The sequence below is a fragment of the Pleurodeles waltl genome, chromosome 3_2 (assembly GCF_031143425.1).
Source record: "Pleurodeles waltl isolate 20211129_DDA chromosome 3_2, aPleWal1.hap1.20221129, whole genome shotgun sequence".
Classification (NCBI taxonomy): domain Eukaryota; kingdom Metazoa; phylum Chordata; class Amphibia; order Caudata; family Salamandridae; genus Pleurodeles; species Pleurodeles waltl.
In genome coordinates this window covers 40,390,393-40,412,668 of record NC_090441.1, presented here as the reverse complement: position 1 = coordinate 40,412,668, position 22,276 = coordinate 40,390,393, and the positions used below count along the sequence as shown (strand labels likewise).

The 22,276-nt window shown below is 44.0% G+C and overlaps 1 protein-coding gene across 2 annotated transcripts in view; it reads left to right on the top strand.

Annotated features, from left to right (window-relative positions):
* ZZEF1 (zinc finger ZZ-type and EF-hand domain containing 1) overlaps positions 1-22,276 on the top strand; it is a 1,404,152-nt gene that overhangs the window by 78,398 nt on the left and 1,303,478 nt on the right. For both annotated transcript variants that reach the window (XM_069226690.1, XM_069226689.1), the window contains exons 3-5: positions 9,568-9,762; positions 12,110-12,281; positions 20,726-20,925. In XM_069226690.1, coding sequence (XP_069082791.1) covers positions 9,568-9,762; positions 12,110-12,281; positions 20,726-20,925 — 567 coding nt within the window. The remainder of the gene's footprint in view (positions 1-9,567; positions 9,763-12,109; positions 12,282-20,725; positions 20,926-22,276) is intronic.

Genomic DNA, 22,276 nt, shown 5'->3' with positions numbered 1-22,276 from the left:
TATTCTTCTTCTGTACTTCTCTTCTCCCCGTCTTCTCTCCTCTTCTCTTCTTCCTCATCTTCTGCTGTGGTCTTCTGCACTCTGTCTCTTCGTTTTTTGTATCTTCCTCCGTGTTCTTCTGTGTTCTTCTGTGTTCCTCTGTCTTCTTCTGTCTTCCTCTGTCTTCTGTCTTCCTCGGTGTTCTTCTGTCTTCCTCGGTGTTCTTCTGTCTTCCTCGGTGTTCTCCTTTCTTCCTCTGTGTTCTTCTGTCTTCCTCTGTGTTCTTCTGAATTCTTCTCTGTTCTTCTGTCTTCCTCAGTGTTCTTCTGTATTCCTCTCTGTTCTTCTGTGTTCTTCTGTGTTTCTTCTGTTCTTCCGGTCTTCAGTCCTTCCGGTCTTCAGTCCTTCCGGTCTTCTGTTCTTCTTTTCTTCTGTTCTTCTGTTCTTCTTGTCTTCTTGTCTTCTGCCTTCGGCTCTTCTGCCTCCTCCGTCCTCTTTTCCCCGCGCCTGCCCTCCTGCTCCTGCCTCATCCCCCTCCCCCACTCGCATCCCCCATCTATCTCCCCTATCTAACCCGTTCACTTTCTACCTCCCTCACTCCTCCTATCTACCTATCTCTCCATCTCTCTATCCCACTATCCAACTCCCTCACTCTCCACCTCCTCCTATCTTCCTATCTCTCTATCTTTTTCCCTATCTATCGATTTCTCTATCTACCTTTTCTCTCTACCTATTTCTCTATCTCTCCCCCCCTCCCGCCACCCCCTCTATTACCTATCTTCCTATCCCCTCACTCTACCTCTCACCCTCACCCACCTCTACAACCCCCCCTCCCCTATCTTCACAACCCTACACCTATCTTTCTCCCTAATCTCCTAAACCTCCTAACACTCTCCCCCCTCCACCCTTAAACCCCCCTCCACCAGTTCTTCTCACTCTACCTGTCCCCCCCTCCCTCGCGCTTTCCCGCCGCGACCTCCTGCACGCCCCCGCCCCCCAGCTCCCATTCGCCCCCAGCTGACCCCTCCCCCCTCCTCCTACCTCATATGGCGGCCTCTGCGCGTCCGCGCCGCTGGCGCGCCAGAGGCAAGCCCATCTGCGCCCGTCCGCGCCTGGCCCGCGCCCAGCGCCACGACCCCTGGTCCCCAGCTCTCCCAAGCCCCGCTGATCCGCTACGACCCCACCACCCTCCATGCCCTCAACCCAGGACGCTCCAACACCTGCTTCCAAGCTCACCCCAAACGCACCCATGGACCCTTCGCCTGCAACTCCTGCAAACGCATCTTCCACCACGCAACAACTACGACCACAAGCCCACGCGCCATCAATCACCTCAAGTGCATCCTAGTCAACGCTCGCTCCGTTCACAAACACGCCGTTGAACTCTGGGACCTCCTAGACTCCACAGCACCGGACGTCGCCTTCATCACGGAGACCTGGATGAACGCCTCCTCTGCTCCAGACATCGCCACCGCCATCCCCGAAGGCTACAAGATCTCCAGGAAAGACCGCACCAACCAAGTAGGAGGAGGTATCGCCATCGTCTTCAAAGACTCCATCAGCATCACCACCTCCACTGAAGACTCCCCTCTCGCCACTGAACACCTGCATTTTCAGATTCGCACCGACCCGAGGACCACCCTCAGAGGATCCCTCGTCTACCGTCCTCCCGGACCTCGCGCCCCTTTCAGCGACGCCATCGCCGACTTCATCTCCCCGCACGCCCTCGCCTCACCGGACTACATCCTCCTAGGCGACCTCAACTTCCATCTGTAACAAAACAACGACCCCAACACCACCATCCTGCTCGACAACCTCGCCAACCTCGGCCTCAAACAACTGGTGAACACTGCCACCCACATCGCCGGACACACACTCGACCCTATCTTCTCCGCCAGCAAACACGTCTTCTTCAGCCACGCCTCCGCCCTACATTGGACCGACCACAGCTGCGTCCACTTCACATTCCGACGCGAGACCCGCCACCTCCGCACTCAACCCATCCCTCGCCGACAGTGGAACAAGATCCCTGAAGAGCAACTCTTCTCCGCACTCGCCGCCAACCAACCCACCCTCACTACCGACCCCAACGACGCAGCCCTCAACCTCACAAACTGGATCTCCAACTGCGCAGACAACCTTGCTCCCCTCAAACGCTCGCAGCGACAGAACAACACCAAGAAACCCCTCTGGTTCTCTGACACCCTCAAAGAATCAAAGAAAACTTGTCGCGCACTTGAGAAAGCCTGGCGCAAGGACCGCACCGCTGACCACATGACCGCCCTCAAGAACGCTACCCGCGAACACCACCACCTGATCCGCGCTGCCAAAAGGAATTTTTTCACCGACAGACTGGACAAAAACAGCCACAACAGCAGAGAACTCTTCAGCATCATCAAGGAGTTCTCCAATCCCAGCGCCAACGCCAACGCCGTCACGCCCTCACAGGATCTATGCGAATCCCTCGCCACTTTCTTCCATCGCAAGATCAGCGACCTCCACGACAGCTTCGGACACCAGACCCAACCAAACACCACAGAACCCACATCCCCGACCATCACCCTCAACAACTGGACCCACATCAGCACGGAAGAAACCAAATCCATCATGAACTCTATCCACTCCGGCGCCCCTTCGGACCCCTGCCCGCACTTCATCTTTAACAAAGCCGACGACATCATCGCCCCGCACCTCCAGACCATCATCAACTCTTCTTTTTCTTCTGCTACCGTCCCCGAATGCTGGAAACACGCCGAAGTCAACGCCCTACTAAAGAAACCTACGGCTGACCCGAGCGACCTGAAAAACTTCCGCCCCATCTCCCTTCTGCCTTTCCCAGCCAAAGTAATAGAGAAGACCTTCAACAAACAGCTGACCACCTTCCTGGAAGACAACAACCTGCTCGACCCCTCACAGACCGGATTCCGAACCAACCACAGCACTGAAACCGCCCTCATCTCAGTCACAGACGACATCAGAACCCTGATGGACAACGGTGAAACAGTCGCCCTCATTCTTCTCGACCTCTCGGCTGCCTTTGACACCGTCTGTCACCGCACCCTAATCACCCGCCTCTGCTCCACCGGGATCCAAGACCAGGCCCTGGACTGGATCGCCTCCTTCCTCGCAAACCTCTCCCAAAGAGTCTACCTCCCTCCGTTTCGCTCAGAACCCACTGAGATCATCTGCGGCGTACCTCAAGGCTCATCACTCAGCCCGACACTCTTCAATGTCTACATGAGCCCCCTCGCCAACATCGTACGCAAGCACGACATCATCATCACCTCCTACGCCGACGACACCCAACTTATACTCTCCCTCACCAAGGACCCCGCCAGCGCCAAGACCAACCTACAAGAGGGTATGAAGGACGTCGCAGATTGGATGAGGCTCAGCCGCCTAAAGCTGAACTCTGAAAAAACTGAAGTCCTCATCCTCGGCAACACCCCGTCCGCCTGGGACGACTCCTGGTGGCCCACGGCCCTCGGCACCGCACCGACCCCCGCAGACCACACCCGCAACCTCGGCTTCATCTTGGACCCTCTTCTCACCATGACCAAGCAAGTCAACGCCGTGTCCTCCGCCTGCTTCCTCACCCTCCGCATGCTCCGCAAGATCTTCCGCTGGATCCCCGGCGACACCAGAAAAACCGTGACCCACGCCCTCGTCACGAGCCGCCTGGACTACGGCAACACCCTCTACGCCGGGACCACAGCCAAACTCCAAAATCGCCTACAACGCATTCAAAACGCCTCGCCCGCCTCATCCTCGACGTACCCCGCAGCAGCCACATCTCCGCACACCTGAGACACCTGCATTGGCTCCCAGTCAGCAAAAGGATCACCTTCCGACTTCTCACCCACGCACACAAAGCCCTCCACGACAAGGGACCGGAATACCTCAACAGACGCCTCAACTTCTACGTCCCCACCCGCCCCCTCCGCTCCTCTGGCCTCGCACTCGCCGCCGTCCCTCGCATCCGACGCTCCACGGCGGGTGGGAGATCTTTCTCCTTCCTGGCGGCCAAGACCTGGAACTCCCTCCCCACCAGCCTCAGGACCACCCAGGACCACTCCGCTTTCCGGAGACTCCTAAAGACCTGGCTGTTCGAGCAGCGATAACCACCCCCTTTGTCCCTAGCGTCTTGAGACCCGCACGGGTGAGTAGCGCGCTTTATAAATGCTAATGATTTGATTTGATTTGAAGGAGTTCAAGGGTGATTGTATTGTTGTCAATTTTGCTAATCCATTTGTGGCGGGAGAGTTGATTAGTTCTTCTTACAAAGGTCTTGTTCGGCCTTGCGATGTAAAGGTTTAGCTATTGGGTTATTTCTAAAGAGGCTTGTGCCGGAGGGGTGGTGTCCTGAGGTCTAGGCCTGTCCCATTGCCACCTGGGTCTGTATCTTATTCTGTCCCTGCTAATAATTGCTTCTCAGCTTGTCTGGTTTGTGGGGTTGCAATGACTGACTTAATAGCCCCACATTACTACATTTTAATGATGGTGAAACTGGAAGCAGCGCACCCACTAGGGATTCTACTATGCCACCTGTCACTGTTGCAGTTATGGAGGTCACACACAGTTGTCCTTCGAGGCTTCCCCCATTCCTCCTTACTCTGTCAATAAGGTAAAACTACTGAGCTGGAATATTGCGGGTCTTGCAGCCAAAGTTAATATGGAAAGTTGGGTGGACTTTATTTCAGCATTTGATATTATTATCTTACAGAAGACCTGGGCCTCCAAGGACATTTTCTGTGATTGTTTACATCTCTGCAGTATGGTTACATGGAGCCTTAGGATTCCTTCGTTTTTTTTTGGAGGGGCCATTTCATCACAATTAGCTATATGTTTGCCAGCCAGGACTTGTTTGAGTACATTGAGTATACCTAGTATTGTCAGCGACCACAATCCTGACATGCCCAGTGCATTACCCCTCTGCCATTGCTGTTGATGGCACCAACATCCCTCTGAGGAGTAATAATCTTAGGCTAGTGTGGAAATCTATTAAACTGAGTGATGTCCATCGTAGGCTTTGTTGCGAACCAATTGACCTTACATCTTGACTGTCTTGGGTCAAACAATGACCCCATTTTGCAGTGTGGTCATCCATGTAACCTTAGATAATACTATCTGATCATATCTTATAAAATGTATAGTCTGTGCTTAGCAGCCTGCCCATTCCTGGTTTGACAAGGCCTGTAGAGAGGCCTAGAGCCATCTGTATAGTGCCCTAAAAGCTGGCCCAAGGGACCTGGCGGCTGTGCAGCCAATAGGATATTCTATACTCAGCTATTAGTTGGAGGGAGGCTGAACTAAGGGAGGAAACTTGGACCAATATGGTCACCTCTAGCAGGGATTGAGACACTGGTTTGACTGAGTCTAGTCTGATTTGTCCCAACATCTTTCCAGACGCTTGGGTTGACCACTTCAATTAAGTGTATCATTAAACTGAAATCACCAGTGGGGAACCTAATTCCACACCATCTACTCTTTTACCGGGTATAAGATTCACCATGGATGAAGTAGCAGAGGCAATTGACACAAGTCCCATGCATATAACCCCCGGTCCTGATGGGGGGGGACCCCCATGGACCTTTATAAACTGGAGATGGCCATCTGGGCACCTGTTATTACTAGATATGCCACTATTGCGGGTAATATTGGCATCCCTCAGTCATGGCACTCAGCAGTTATTGTACCCATCTTCAAAAAGGCAATAGGGTCTCCCGAAGCTGTTACAGACCTATTGCCCTAATTGAGTCCACGGCTAAAGTTATTGGCAGGGTCGTCCTTAACAGAATCATGGCTTGATCCACTGACAGCCATATTATCTCTGAAGTCCAATATGGCGTCTGATCAGGTTTGGGTACCCAAGATTAGTGCCTCAACCTACATCTGTTAATTAACAAATATACTGTAGTGAGAAACAGTTCAGTTTATCTAACCTTTATGGACCTGGCCTGTGATTTTTATAAAGCGTGGTCAGCACTTTAGTCTGGGCCCAGACATCTGGCAACGTTGTATTTTGGTGCCAGTTCTATTCCTTTAGTATATTAACAATTTGGATTCCACACATCTGCAAACGGAAGGACATGACAACCGTGAATGGGTGGAGCATTCCTGTTCTTCTCTATGCGGATGATGCTGCTTTATTGTCCAGAACACCAAACTGGTGCTGCTGCTGGATATCTTCGTGAGCTGGATATCTTCGTGAGCTTCATGGATTGCCGATGCTTTGTCACTAACTGAACCAAAACCTTTGTTATGACTTGTGGCCCTAAAATCCTGGAGCTGTGAAGTCTTGTGCTCCAAGGCTCCAAGGAGCTTCTTGGCTTTCCTTTTAGTTTGGCCTCCAAAATCAGCAACAAACATATTACCCCTATTGTTGAGATTTATAAGAGAAAGCGCCTTCCTGTTCTAACTTATGACTTTGGTCTGTGAAATTACAAGGATTTCAAATTCCTGCAGGACAAGGAGAAAAGAGTCTGTAGGTGCATTCTTGGCATTTCGCCAAGGTCACCGACGTAGGCTGTTCACAAGTAATTAGGGCTCCCATGCATTGTTTATGACATCAATCTGGCCACACTGCTGTTATGATGTTCCATCTGGTGCAATCCGGAAGGCTCCCTGAACAGGAAGATCATCTGGGACTGCCTTTCTTGTGACAAGGGTCCTCTCATCCCTTGGCTAAAGTATATTATAGGCACTTGTCATAAGCTAGGACAACCCAGTAACTTCTCTCTGCCAGCCAGCACCTCTATGAAGGACAACACCTGGATTACATCTAGCTTTAAAGACCTCAGAAGGAGGGAAAGAGAGTTGCTTGAGCTGAAGAAGCCTGTTAAAATAGGGAGTATTTGTTGGTTCAGACTATTCTTCGGCTAGAACCTTAGCTGGGGATTGTCCCCAAAACAGGGGATAGGGTGTTACTGACCAGGATTAGGCTGGCTCAGATTAGGAGGCAGCTCCCACCCCCTTGGGCCAGTTTATTCTCAGATTTATTTTGGTTTGCCTTTGTGACTAGCACTCATTGCATACTCTGGCATACGTAGTGTTTTCCTGTAGGTACTACTGTTATAGCAGAAGATTTTTAATTCCGCTCCTTAAAGGTGCCTCAGTTTTTAGCTACAACCCAGCACTTTTATTTTTGCAGGAGTCCTCATCTTTGAAGTCTGTGTATGTGTGTCTACTTTCCCCAGGTTTGCCTTGCTGCCGGACAAACATTATTGCTACAGTTTACCTGATGCTCTTTTTGAGTTATACAGTCTCCAGGCTGCTGTGCCTTATGATGACTTGGCGCTAGTAAGGGTGCTTTTGCCCTGTGTTGTGTGGTTTTATTTCAGCTTGCACTATGCACTTTAGTGGATAATATATCGTTCTAGATTTTTTTTCTGTCAAACATTGAGCCCGATACTAAGCTTGCTTATACACATTGTTTCCTTGTGTTTAACCTCAATCGTTTTATATATGCATTCTATGTGATTTTTTGGTTTGTATTCTTAACCGGTTAAAGAATTGAAATTAATTGACTGGTGATTGCTTTCAAAATAAAATTAGCACGTAAAAAAGTTTGCAACTTGGAAAAAAAACATTTAGCTACACTTTTTGTGCAACTTTAAAAACCATTTCGTTTAGGAACCATTTAGTAAAATGTGTATGATGCATGCCAGTATTTAAAAAAAAAAGCAAAAGAAAAAAGGAATAATAATAGAGAACCAATGTCAAACCATTATTGCCAACATCAAAATACTTAGGCACCCGATTCTTAACGAAAGTCACAAAACCATTTCTGCATATGTGCCAATTTACGACTTCAAGAATTCAGCAGAGTTTATTGAAGTAGGTCTAGAAACCATACTTTTAGGCAAACCTTGTGAATTCTATTCTTGCATGAGCAGATATACTCATGTATATTTTTACCTCATACGAAAATCTGCTGGGAAATTACAAATCCACAATCCCTAAATCCCCTTTTTTCCTTCTCTGAAAAATAAACTTTTACTCTTGACCTTATTAGAAGTACATGTCCAACCTTTTCCAGTGTGGTAAGAGATGGGAGAGGAGATGGTGAATACCCTTAAACATGTATGTTATTGGGTGTATACAGACTGAGAGCATTTCAACCCTTGAACAACTGCTTTCTGTCTAAATACAGCCCCTTTATGTAGGTTCAGTTGAAAGATGGCAAAATCAGAGCCTTGTCAGAATCCAAACCTTGATCTAATATGAGCATTGGCATAATATGTCACCTCAGTGCATTGGACCAAAAGCGTCAAGTGGAATATTTTGTTTACAGGTCATCCTGTCCCTTAGATAAGTAATTATATTATCAAATTCCGCTTCCCTGTGTACCCATTTAACTAACAACTTTTTTATATTTTTTATTTTAAGTGAGTGTAACTCCAGTTGTGGGTACTTTGTCAAGCTGAACTTTGTCCTTGCATTGAAGCCTTATTCTTGTGTGTATACTTATGTTGCCTTGACAAGCGCGAAAAAGGTTTTTATTTTTTTATTGTTCTTTGAAAGGTTCTATATGGTTATACTCTTCCAATGGCTTAGAGCTCTCTGGAATGGTTCTTATATAAAGATATCCTGAGGTGTGTTTCTGTGTCATGTCATCTTCAGAGACCTACAATCAGTTGTGTTTGATATGGCCTTTTCACTACTTTTGCTTCATTGAAAGGGGATAAAGATCACTAGTATGTTCTGGGGTGAGAGAACTCTACTTGAGCTCTCTGACACAAATGCAATTTCTTCCTCACCTGACACTCTCTCGACAGCAGCTCCAGTCCTATTAGGTTATATAACCCATAGCTCTGTCCAGCATCCTCCATGGATCATGTCGGTACAGAGCTGGGACTTTACTTAGGCTCTGGCCACTGGACCTCCTTGAAGTGGTGCTAAGTATCACGTACATTGTGTCAGTCTTTTTGTGGCAGTTCTGAATGTAATGTTGTTCAATGGTAATTCGGTATACCGAAGTACCATTGAACAATAACAAACTAAGTTACCTTATTACCTCGTAAGCAGCACCACAGATTCCAAGCCAACACAAAGAATTTTCTTTTAAATTAGCTATAATTCTCACCTAACCACGGTCCAAATGAAAGTCCATGAGATATTGTAGAACTGCTATATTGCATCTTACTAACCAAAGTATGTAAACTTTTTTTTTTTTAATGTATATGTTCAGACCTTTTTGTTTTTTTCAATAATGCCTGTACCAGCAACAAAAATATAGTTCTATTTTTAATATTTATGAAGCTCTATTATAAGTACTTTCAAATTTAGTTCAGTCATTTCTAATAGTGTTTTTGTTTCATATTTGTTGGTCAGTTTGAGAGATTGTAATGTGTACATTCTGTATTAAAATGTCACCAAGTCTTTCACCAAACAGTTTTAATGGTTTGCAGAAGCATAATAGTAAGTAGGTACTGATTATTAACAGTGTAATATTGCATAGCCACAGTATAAATTCCTGTTTGAAACAGACATTATTCGATTAAATGGCTGTTAGCAGCACAAACTGTTTATCCTGTATAATTGCAGTTGGTAGCTTAGAAACATTTTACATTGCTATTTGTATTTCAGGTTTTATTGACATATTTTCAAAATCAAAGGACCGGCTTGGGTTTCATTCTGGAAAGATCTTGAAATTTCTGCATCGTAACCGAGTCTCCAGTAATGTCATCCCCTACCCACTATTGGAGTGCTGCAATAACATCTGTACAATGCGGGCCTCTGTACTGAAGGACTATTTGGATAGACTTCTTCAGAAAGAAAAAGGTATAAACATTCTTACAGTTTTCGTTAAAAGCAGTGTATGTCAACAGTAGTATTTTCATACATTTGCTTTATATACAACATCAATACAGATAGCAATTAAACTGTGCAGGAAACATAACTAAAGTTTAATTTGTCTTAATTCGTAAATCACCATTTTTTAGGGAGGGAGGCTGCTTTTTAAAGTGCCAGAGTAAAATAACTTACTTGAAAAGCAATATATTAAGGTGCTCAGAATTTCACAAGGCTGTTATATATTACATTGGTAACCTCTATTTTTGCCACCCACTTTCGTGATATTTGCATCCTCTAAATAGTCTCTTAATGCTTTGCAGAGGGTCAATGGATTCTGTACTTGGACCCCTTTGGTATTTCTTGTATATGTTAGATGTCGTACAAAAGTATATTTGAAATAATCCAGAGCGTTAGTTTACCATTAATGTGGTGATGTTTATGTCATGATTTAATACATTAACATATTTTGGGTTTATTTTTCCCAACTGCCACCTGCAATAGCCACTTAACAACCTGGGGTCGCACTTTTTTTAAAATCAGATGTATTTATAATATAAACACAGGCTAATTGATTGGATTTTTTTCTTTCTTTACAAATTTAGAAACCAGATGACTAATATTAGCAAAGTTGCACAAGTGAAAAGCATAACATAGAAGGTAACCATAGACCAATACTGAGTTAAGTTCTTAGTTTGGCCTTTTTCTCATGACACCAATATGCAATGACAACATCCCCCTTACTTAGATTTGCTAACACAAAATTTAATGTGACTTTCTCAATGTGTTGTATATAGTCATCTTTGTTAAAAAGCAGTCGCAGATGTGGGTGATATTTGATTTCATAAGTGTGTGAAAATAGGAGACAGAATGAAAAAGCAAACTGAACTTTAAATGGAACACACTAGTTAGCTATTAAATAATCTAATCAATACTAGTACATCTTTCAATCAGTCCATGCAATTTAAGTTTGAAAAGCGATACTAAAAGATCAGCTACATTTTACCTAACACTTTGTCCACCCAGATCCTCATTTAGTCCAAAATCTGGTGTACTAAGTTCTAAAATACACCAGGTTTCAGAACTTGATCAGGGACTGCACTTTTTTGTTAATATCCATACTCCTTTATTTACCATAAATCTAAACCCTTCCTGTCTTGAATGATTTAGTGTAAAGGCTTATGGCAGCAGAAACCATGTGCTTATTTTTGAGCCCTTGTGCATGTTGCTGGATTTGATATTTAGACAGGTGATATACAGTTTTCAGCACCACATAAGTAGTGTCTTAGTAGTTCTAAAATCCTTTCACTTTTGCTGTTTATCAACCTTGCATGTGCAGACTCCTTATGAAAGCAGCAGCAGCAATCTGCCTTGTGCCTTTTGCTTATGCCTCTTTCCTAGAGACTGTTCTTAGCTCCTGCATATATTCACAAAATAAATAAGAAATGCAAACTCGTACAAATACAGAGCTTGGGGCCAGCACTGTTCAACTACCATTCACAATTTGTCTGCTCCAACTTAAGCATGGGGCAATGGATCGGCTCACTTTAATCACTGACTATCTTGCACAGTGATGGATAATATTTTGCCTCATCACAGGCATCTCTGAATATAATCAAGTGAATTTTAGTGCGAGGATTTACAGGCCAGTAATTTACTTTTTCATAGTTTTTGCTTTCTATTTGTTATCTTTTGTATTGTTTTAAGTTATGTTTGCATGTGAACTACGTCTTCAGGTTACAATAATTCTAAGCCAATAGTACCTTTTCTTTACTGCAAGAAGTATCCTATTTTTCTATGATGTGCTTTAAAACTAAAATGCATTTCTATACTTGATTTCCTAGGGAACACCAATACTGTTCTGTTAAAATTAAAAGCAGTGGTTAATTTTTTTAAATCTAACATTTTTTGCAAGTATATGGGCACCATGTTTAAACGCCATGCCTTTATTTTCTTTCTATATTGTGACATATGCATCAGTCAAAATAAAATTATCCATTGCACTGGCTTTGGAAGGCCATTGCCAAGGCTGTTAGCTAGGACAGTGGGTGTTAATTGTTGACCGATAACTCATGTATGTTTCTGTATAACTATTTTACTATGAACCTTTTTGGGAAACACCAGTGAGACGGCTGAAACTGCCCTTGGGCCAGAGCTAAAAATTCAAACAACTCTATCACTTCCATATACAGGAAAATGGTCTCAACAAATCTGATCATTGTCATGAGAATATCAGGCCAGGGAGCACAGTGTCAACAAAATAAATGAGACTCTTTTTGCACCATGTTCAAACGCTGAAGAATGAGAAATAAAGGAAATACCTCATTGTTCTCTGTAGAGTCTCCTCCAGATCAGAATGGCGAGAAGGATTTAGACGCACTAAAACCAGTTTCTAAATGCTATACTTGCATTGAATCTTCATCCAACTCTGGTGAGGTTGACAAGATGACAAACGGGGAAACCACATCATATTGGCAGTCTGATGGGAGTGCTCGTTCACATTGGATTCGGTGAGTTGCTGTTTCCTGTATTTTCAGCATTATTTCAGCACTGTTTATTTAACAGCAGGTAAAATAACACAGCAGTGTGTTTTGCAAAACGTGTTTACCTGTCCAAAAGTTGCTAGATCTGATGAAGACTGTTCTATTTGTAGTCTTTTAGAACGGTGCCAAAGTCATAATAGCCTTTCGTTGCAATTTGGTGGCATCCTTTGTAATAATTACAATTGCTTTCCATCTTTCTACAATCCGACTACAAATGTCCACAGGCATAAGAATATGTATAGATCAGTACTGTACAAATATGAATCAATGAGTTTCTAAAGTGCCCACTAGTTTATTATGACAGAAGACCTTAAATAAATAATAAAGTGTTTGGTGATAGGGTCCCTGCGCATTTACTCACAGGTTGGTTTTATATAAATACGCACTCCTTAACTATATGTATGTATAGCATATTAGCGTTTAACTAGACTAGCATAAATTAGTTCTCTATTGTTACCTGTACACGGAAGGGAGCCAGCGACTCACAAACAAATACATTTTAGTTTTGTTTGAATTTCTGTTAGGCCTCAAGAAAATCACCTTATGCTAATGAGAAATCTTTTTCTTTTAGATAAAGTGTACTCACTCAAATATTGTGTCACACTTCATCAGAAGATGATGTACCTTGTTCTGGGATAGTCTTGCCAGTGGTGGCTCATCCAAACTTTGGGAGTTTTTGAAGTCATACACTAAGATCAGTTTGCAGTACAAAGTTTATTTTTAAATTTGTCTAGAGGCTAACCCTAAACCTATGTTATCTGGGGCATCTCTGACAAGGTTAACATTTAAATGATACATGCTTTGGCATTCACTATTACATGCAGAGTTCTTAAATCCACATTTTGTAGTGTTAACATGGTACTGCTATATTTCTAAGCTGCTATGGGTCAAATGGCTTTCATCAAAACAATAATAAAGGGTGGGAATATTGGTCCGTAGCTCATATACTCCCTAACGTGCTCTGGGCATAGCTAGGGGGACATGTGGCACACAGAAAATGCGATCATGCGCATGTCTAATTGACCATAAATGCCTTTAAGGGAAAGATATTCCTTGGGGAAATGGAGAAGGTCTCTCCTCCTAATCACAGGGACTGAGGCCCGCCTTTGACCTATTTCAGTGCTTCGTTAGATTGCAATGTTAAAGAAAATGAATGGTTTCTGTACTTCTTGTTGTATCTAGGCAACTGGATGCTCCTCTGCGGATTTTAGAATGGAAGTCAGCAGAGAAGCAGGTAGTTGCTGAGAAGAGAGGACGTGTTCAGGGGTTGTTACAGATGATCTTAATAAATCTATTTCATCCTTCAATTTGTGTCCTGACAGCGTAAAACTTCTCTCTCCTTTTTTTTAAGAAATCCATTAATAATAATAATAACTGAATATTCCTGTCCGTATGATAGATCCTGGATCACTTATTATGAAAAAAAAAAAAAAAAAAAAGGACCCTATTCACAAAAAGCGCTGAAAAAGTACATGCAGAGATTTGCATCTCTGTCTGCGTGTTATTTTAATGGGATTGGAGGGGTGGTCATTCTATTAACAAACATTCTCCAAACTACTCCTGAGAAGCAGTTGCAGGCACAGCTTTCCAGGCTTACTCCTAGGAATGTCATTTGACATCTCTGGGATCCTGCCTCCCACACCCTTGTGTGGAATTTTGTAAAGTGTAGAATTAGTCACAATGGATGCTTTCACCTCCCCGGAAAAACAGTTTTCCCTGTGGAGAAAACTGTACTGCTACAAACCCAGAAAATCTGATGTTGGTTACCCAGAAAATATGGTGTTGGTTCGTTCCCATAGCTGGAGTAGCTTTGTGACCATTTTCAGGGTGGGAAATGGCTGGATGGGTGTTTGGTAATATTAAAAAACCTACATGTGTGTTGGCGTTCCTAAATTAAAGCATACCTTCAAACGTTCCTTTCTCACTCTTTTATTAGAACTTAGGTCTGCAAATGTCTCCACACATGTGCCAAAGATATTGTAGTAGAAATCTTTGTGATCTGTGCATTGTGTGTCTGTCAGAAACAACTGAAGACTTAGCAGGAGATGCCCTTTCTACCAGAACTCCAAACACCATCTCTGAGGACTCCTCAGAGGGAGATCCAAGAACAGATGTGGTTGAAATGAAACTATTTAAAAAACATATAATGTCGAGAGCAGGTGCAGTGGCAACATGCTTGGCATTGAGGGCTGGTTTGCTGTGAAGAAGGTAGTAGATGTGGAAGAGACATATGCTTTAAACGTCAAGACATTATTAGATGTCCAGCCATATGGAGTCGTCTGCCTCATCTCAACAGTCAGCTAAGTGGATCAGCCAACTCAATTCCAAAAGGATTTCAGCTGCCTATAACTCCAATTACTATAGACCATATTCTCACTCTAGAAAAGTTATGCTGTGGTGGAAATATTGGATTCGCCTTCACTTGGGCTCCTGTTGATGCTGTAGACAGCTGTGCCTGTTGGTACATCATCTCCGGTACCAGCTTCCTGTCTGATTACACTAGTACCTGCACCTGCAATGCTACAAAGAGTCCCACACATTACTCCTGAGAGAGGTATGCCACAGGGAAATAAGACTCTAATGTACTGATTACGAGTTTAGATGTTATTTAACTCACCTAAGAGATAACAATACTACAGGGTATTTTATTTATCCAGGGTGCTAAATAACACATATTATTAGTTTCTGGAAAATAAACACCAAAATTCACAAGTTAACACCCCAAAATCCTCATGATACAGTAAATACCATATGCATTTCCCCCGATAGATTTTGGCAGGTTTGACCTGCCAAAATCGAATGAAGGTTGAGTTATTTAATGCATTCGATAATTTTAGGATGCGCTGTATACCGTCAAACTCGTAATTCCAACCCATGGGCAATGGGTCAGAATTAACCGACCCACTCGTAGTCAGGTCCTTAGTAGTACATCACATTCTAGACATCATTCCAACAATTCCAAACACTCCAGGGAGTCTTACCCCAAGAAGGTATTGTAGGACAGCGTATGATCTTTATCTTCTTCATTTTTCAGCTCCAAGGCTAGAAGATATTCATGAACTGTGACAAGTTCTTCTGAAGCCATTAGTCCCTTTGTTGATTAAATCTATAAATCTTAACTTTTCTTTGTCTTAAATTTCTGAGACACAACAACTGCATCTCGGCTACAAAAGAAATGCAGACTACCTGAACAAGACCTTTTTATTTCTTGGGCCAGATCGACTACTGAACTCTGACATTGTGTATGCCACAAAGAAAAGCCATGTTATGGCACCTTCTTCAGTTTCTTCCAGTAAGGAGGGAAAGTGTCTAAAATTTGTGTCCCTGAAAATCTCCAGCTCTTTGGCAACAACAGTTCAGACACTGTTCTTCTGGGCAGGTATATTAGGGCTTTGTGGGACTCTTTACAAGATTTTTTAGATGACTTGCCTCATGTGTCCTAGGAAGACTTCAGTTAGATCCTAAACAAAGGCATCAGTTCCCAAATTATATCACAAGTGCTACTATAGGTGTTTCAGATCGGGCTGCCTGGGGTTACTGTCATCGTCTTTCAGTGATGCCTTTTTAGAAAATCTTTTTATTGCCATTTTAATACAAGAACAAATTTCCAACTTGGCACATATATACAATCTTAGTTCTCAGTTCTTGAGGCCTCCTTGATAGCTTTGACTGACTGCGGATGAAGAAATGCAGCACATTAAGAATGATATGGAGACAGTACAGTCTGTTGACCTGGAGAATAAGGAGCAGAAAAAACAAAGTCACAAGCCTCATAAATATTACATCTTTACACAGAGGATTGAAACTCCTCTGTAGCTTCAGCTGCAGTAACATCAGTAGAGGCAGCCACAATAGCAACAGAGAAAAAGACAAATGGCTTCAGCTGTCAGGAGGCAAACCTTTACTCTTTTATTCCCCCTCGTAACATTATTTGGATAGAAAGAAACGCTAATAAGAGTGGATACAATTATCGAAAGGCACATGGGTGCTGATTATCACTATCTGGTTCAAATTCCGTTCACTGGCAATAACGCCAAAGGCGTCAGCACAGCACGTTTAGAACAGGCTGCATCAGGAGATAAGAATCCTTCTTAACAACCAGGTTGTTGAGAGATCAGAAGGTAAGGGAAATTATTCTTATTACTATATAGTGCGCAACGAAGGACCAAATTCCAATCTATCCTCCATCTCAAGACTGTGTACAGGTGGATATGGAAAGAAAGTCAGGATGTTAACTTTTCATATGATCTACCCTCAAGGAGATTAAGGTGAATAGAAAGATCTGAAAGACACCTCCTTCTGTGTCTTAATTATGGGGATTCGTGAGGTTCCTGGTAAGAATTTACTATTACCAATACAAGGTACTCCCATTTGTTCTTGGGTCTGAACCAAGAACTTGTTCACATGGCATGGCAGTGGTGGCAGTATATTTCAGAAGGTAAAAATATTTGTGTCTGCCCTTACATTGATGGCTGACTCACCAAAACTTCAAATTCTGAGCAGACGCTTACTAAACTCCAAATAGTACATTATTTTCTTCACTGTCTGGGGTTATGTGCCAATCAGGACAAGCCAGTATTGGGAGTGGCCCTAGACAGTATGGAAGCAAAGGTTTATCATTTGGAGGAGAGGCTTAAGCAGTTGGTGAATGACTAGAGGTGCCAATACTCTGCCACTTAGGAAGAATAGCCTTACCTTTGGCTGTTGCGCAGTCTTCTCTCTATCTTAGTAATTTTGGAAATATTTTACGTGGAGTACATTTCTTTGGAGATATTCCAAAACAGGCAGTCAGATGCCTTGAAAAGGTGCTGGGGGGCAACTATGGAGCACCTTTTAATACCAGGAACATATGGAGCAAGATATCTTATCACATCAATGTTTTGTAGCCCATAGCTGTGATCTAGATCTCAAAGCATTCCATCCTGCCTCCAGGACAAATGCTTGGCTTGTTCAGAAGGACAATACGACAGTTGGGTATTATCTAAACAACTAAATGGGACTATGGTTGGTGGTAATGTCTCATGGAAGAGCAGTTGATGTGGAAGTACCTCATAGTCAGAAGCTACAGAGCAGCGCAGTAGTCCTCTTGGGTGTTCAATATGAAGAATCAGATTTACTCAGCTTCTGTGCAAGAAAATCAGGAGTGGATTGTAAGTAACTCTGTAGTGGACTGGAACTTGCTTCAGTTAGCTCTCTTTGATGATGCAGACAACCGAAAAGTTCCTGACTTTGCCTCCAGGTACTTGAATCTGGTGATACTGGTTCAATGAACTCATTCACCTGTTAGAATACCAATTAACTTTGGATTCGTCTTTAGAAGTTCAGTGGCCAGAACCTTCATTCCAGTCTACCATTGTTGAACCTGCCAGCTTCGCTCCTGAACTCATTCAAATTGGAGATCTAAATCTTCCTGAGCACTACAGGTGCACTTTAGAAGAAGCAAAATACAAACGCTGTGGGATAGCGTAACTGGATGGATGGAATGCGGAACCAATCAAACATTCACCCCCAGTCACAGATCTGGGTTTAATCCATCCATTATTTTGCTCACCATGCCACCCCAGTTTGAACCCAGCCATATGCAAATCAGCCTTGACCCTGTTCCTCATGGGAACAGTCCAGCCCGAACTGCCAGGCCAGGTTCTGCCTGGACCGGAAACAAGCATCCTGGGACCGGTTTCGGGGTTTCACCCCTCATCAGCCAGGCTAGCTTGAATCCAGTGGCACAGTGAGCCCGGGACCCACGTCTGGGCATACCCGGCGCACTTAGGGCGGCAAAAGCAAAGCAAAATATAAACGCTGTGGGATAGAGTAACTGGATGGACGGAATGCGGAACCAATCAAACATTCACCCCCAGTCACAGATCTGGGTTTAATCCATCCATTATTTTGCTCACCATGCCACCCCAGTTTGAACCCAGCCATATGCAAATCAGTCTTGACCCTGTTCCTCATGGGAACAGTCCAGCCCGAACTGCCAGGCCAGGTTCTCCCTGGACCGGAAACAAGCATCCTGGGACCGGTTTCGGGGTTTCACCTCTCATCAGCCAGGCTAGCTTGAATCCAGTGGCACAGTGAGCCCGGGACCCACGTCAGGGCATACCCGTCGCACTTAGAGCGGCAAAAGCAAAGCAAAATACAAACGCTGTGGGATAGCGTAACTGGATGGACGGAATGCGGAACCAATCAAACATTCACCCCCAGTCACAGATCTGGGTTTAATCCATCCATTATTTTGCTCACCATGCCACCCCAGTTTGAACCCAGCCATATGCAAATCAGTCTTGACCCTGTTCCTCATGGGAACAGTCCAGCCCGAACTGCCAGGCCAGGTTCTCCCTGGACCGGAAACAAGCATCCTGGGACCGGTTTCGGGGTTTCACCCCTCATCAGCCAGGCTAGCTTGAATCCAGTGGCACAGTGAGCCCGGGACCCACGTCTGGGCATACCCGGCGCACTTAGGGCAGCAAAAGCAAAGAAAAATACAAACGCTGTGGGATAGAGTAACTGGATGGACGGAATGCGGAACCAATCAAACATTCACCCCCAGTCACAGATCTGGGTTTAATCCATCCATTATTTTGCTCACCATGCCACCCCAGTTTGAACCCAGCCATATGCAAATCAGTCTTGACCCTGTTCCTCATGGGAACAGTCCAGCCCGAACTGCCAGGCCAGGTTCTCCCTGGACCGGAAACAAGCATCCTGGGACCGGTTTCGGGGTTTCACCTCTCAACAGCCAGGCTAGCTTGAATCCAGTGGCACAGTGAGCCCGGGACCCACGTCTGGGCATACCCGTCGCACTTAGGGCGGCAAAAGCAAAGAAAAATACAAACGCTGTGGGATAGCATAACTGGATGGACGGAATGCAGAACCAATCAAACATTCACCCCCAGTCACAGATCTGGGTTTAATCCATCCATTATTTTGCTCACCATGCCACCCCAGTTTGAACCCAGCCATATGCAAATCAGTCTTGACCCTGTTCCTCATGGGAACAGTCCAGCCCGAACTGCCAGCCAAGCATCCTTCCACTAGATTCATATGCCTTCAAATGATACAGATTTTGATTTATGTAAAGAAGAACCTTTATCCCACCAGATGTCGGGGAGGAACAATACTTTCTTCTTTCCTCTATTTGGCCAAGTTGGTGTTCCAGTTCCCATACTGAAAGTATGTCTTACGGTTGTTATTGCTTGGAGGAAAAGACCATCATATACTCTTTTTTTGTTTTCCAAAGTCCTAGTCATCAAGTACTCAATCACTTACAAGACCTTCCCATCTGTGGGAGCTAAGCATTGTTGCCTAAAGTTTGTGGGTCCTTTGAACCAATTCACAAGGCTTTACTAGAAGAACTGATAAGTAACTATTTATTTATTTCTCCTCAGTTAACATTGTTAATGAAATGAATAGGGCAAAATTGTCATGCAGCTGTGCCTATTTTTTTGTCCTGTTTGCATGGTTTTGTACCTGTGGTTGCAGCTGTCATATTTACACATTTGGGGGATTCCTTGTGCGTGCTATGTCATGCCCATATAATTGCTAAAAAAAAAAATACCAGTGTGCACCATGATACACTGTAGATGATGCTTACAATTTTTCAACACTGTTACTGTTTATTACCATGCATTATTATCCAGAACATGGCTCATTTCTGTAGACAACTCACCTTGTTTAGCCTTATATAGAATCACCATCTCCTGGATCACCATTTATTTGTATGAATGTCATAGCCTCCATTAAAAATGTACTCATCTCTTTTTTTTTTTTTTCAATTGAGTTCATACCCTTTTGAAAAAACAAAGAACTAATTTAGATTTACAGTTATGTATTATGACAGAAAGCATACAGTGACAACATATATATTTCATTACCCAGGCCCGAAAGCAACATGGGATTTCATTCTGCCCAATAAAACGGACACAATCTAGATTTATCTATTACTGCAGAACACAGACAGAGCTTGTAAGATGGTTCTCTTGTACACGTATGTATCAATGAGAGAGCAAGGACCTACACTAATCCCATGATCCCTTAAGGACCAACACTGTATGGCACCCATCATCCACAACTAGAAGAGAATGTGAAGTGAAACGAAGAGAAACAACTCTCCATAGATAGAACAGCATAGCGTGATTCTGAAAGCTGAATCCTAGAATTCATAAAGCAGCAACATGTACACATTTACTCATATCATGTCGGTCTCTGCATTCACCATGGTTTGTTTCCAATGAAATTTCAGAAATTTGTGTGTTTGGGTAGGCTGCCTAAATGAAAAACTGAGCTAAATAGCACATGTCTATTCATAATACATAATTTCCATTTAAAGTCTTGGATTAACAATATTAACTGTGATTCTGTGAATTTCCTATTCCAAAGCAAAGTATTCATCTATTGTTTTCTCCACACAGTTTGAAAATGAAACCAAATGTTGTATTGCGGCACCTCTCTATTGCTGTGGCATCAGGCGACCAAAGTTACATGCCTCAGCAAGTTGGAGTGGCAGTTGGAAGGAATCCAAACAACCTGCAGGAGGTTCGAGATGTTCACATACCCAGCAATATGAATGGCTATGTCACTTTGTTGGAAAATGCCAACATTAATCAGCTCTGTGAGTCCATAACTAATGTAATGCCTGTGATTTTATCTCTCTAAAAAAAATGTTGAACATATTAGTGTAACAGTCTTGTTTACAGCCGAATGAGATTATGGTCATTACCTTAATGGGATTTTTGTAAGTGGACCAAACAGAATACATCTACAGTGATATGCCTAGAGCTGCTGTCACTGCCTGTTTGTAGGGTTGTTTACCCATTTTCATTGCATTTATTTTCATTTTTTTGACTAAGTATTATTCTTTGGCAGCTTATTTTCTCCAAAAGTCCCTTCCTGATTTCCGTTGCATATGCCTCAGTCATTCTAGATGTCCTGCCCACTCTCTGGTCCCTGATGTCTGTCAGTCATTCCAGAGGGTATTTCCTCGATATTCGCATGGAGCTTGCCTACAAGGCCCTTACCACTCAAACCTCGTCTGGAGCTCTTCCAAGAGACCCATTAGCCGGAATCCTACACTACTGAGACAGGGACTGAATCCTCTCCGAAGGTAGAACAGCGGCGCAGTGCTCCTTCTAAAACCACACTGTAGCCATCTACCTTGAATACACCAGGAAAGTGCAAATGCTACAGAAATTGGAAATGGAGGCGAAACAGAAGCTGCAGGAGCTTTTTTCAGTGCATCAGAAAATGATTGCCCAGGGAAAGACTCCATTTTTGATCAGCCTGAGAAGGTGTGGACATTGCTTGAGACGTGGGACAAAGTAGGCTGCAGGGGGCTGGAGGCCTCCCGTCCCGAATTTGGAGCCAGGGTTGAATGGAGGACTGTCGAGGACAACACCGGATACCAGAGAGGAGAAGGCCACCCATGATGAGCCAGCTGCATCCTCGCCCATGAGGGTGGTACTTTAGCCCTAGAGGAGGAATCCTAATCGGGAGGGCTGGGAGTCTCTGCAGACAATAGATTGGTGGAGTGTGGGCTGGGGGAGGATGGGCAAATCTCCTGAAGTGTTCTCCCAGAGGCAGATATGTGATGAAGGCCCTAGTGCTTGGTGACTGTTGCCCTGCCCGGGGATAGGAATGATGCTGGTTTAGCTGACTTCACCATGCCGAGAACGGTGGGATTATCATCAACATGCATCTGAAAAACTGGGGTCCAATAAAAGAGTGGGCCCGAAACACCAGTACCCCACATCCTTTGACTCCCCTTTTAAAGGGAAAGCTGAATGCTGGGGATGAGATTTGCTTCTGTCCGGAGGAAGGAGGAGAAATGGGTGCCTATTTCCAGACTATAAAGTTGTTTGCTCTTAATATTGTAGTTGATTCGTAGATACACCGTGATGCAACTGTGAGCAAGGCGAGTCCGTACCTGATAAGTAGATCCGTGTGGCCAAAATCTCTGTTGAACT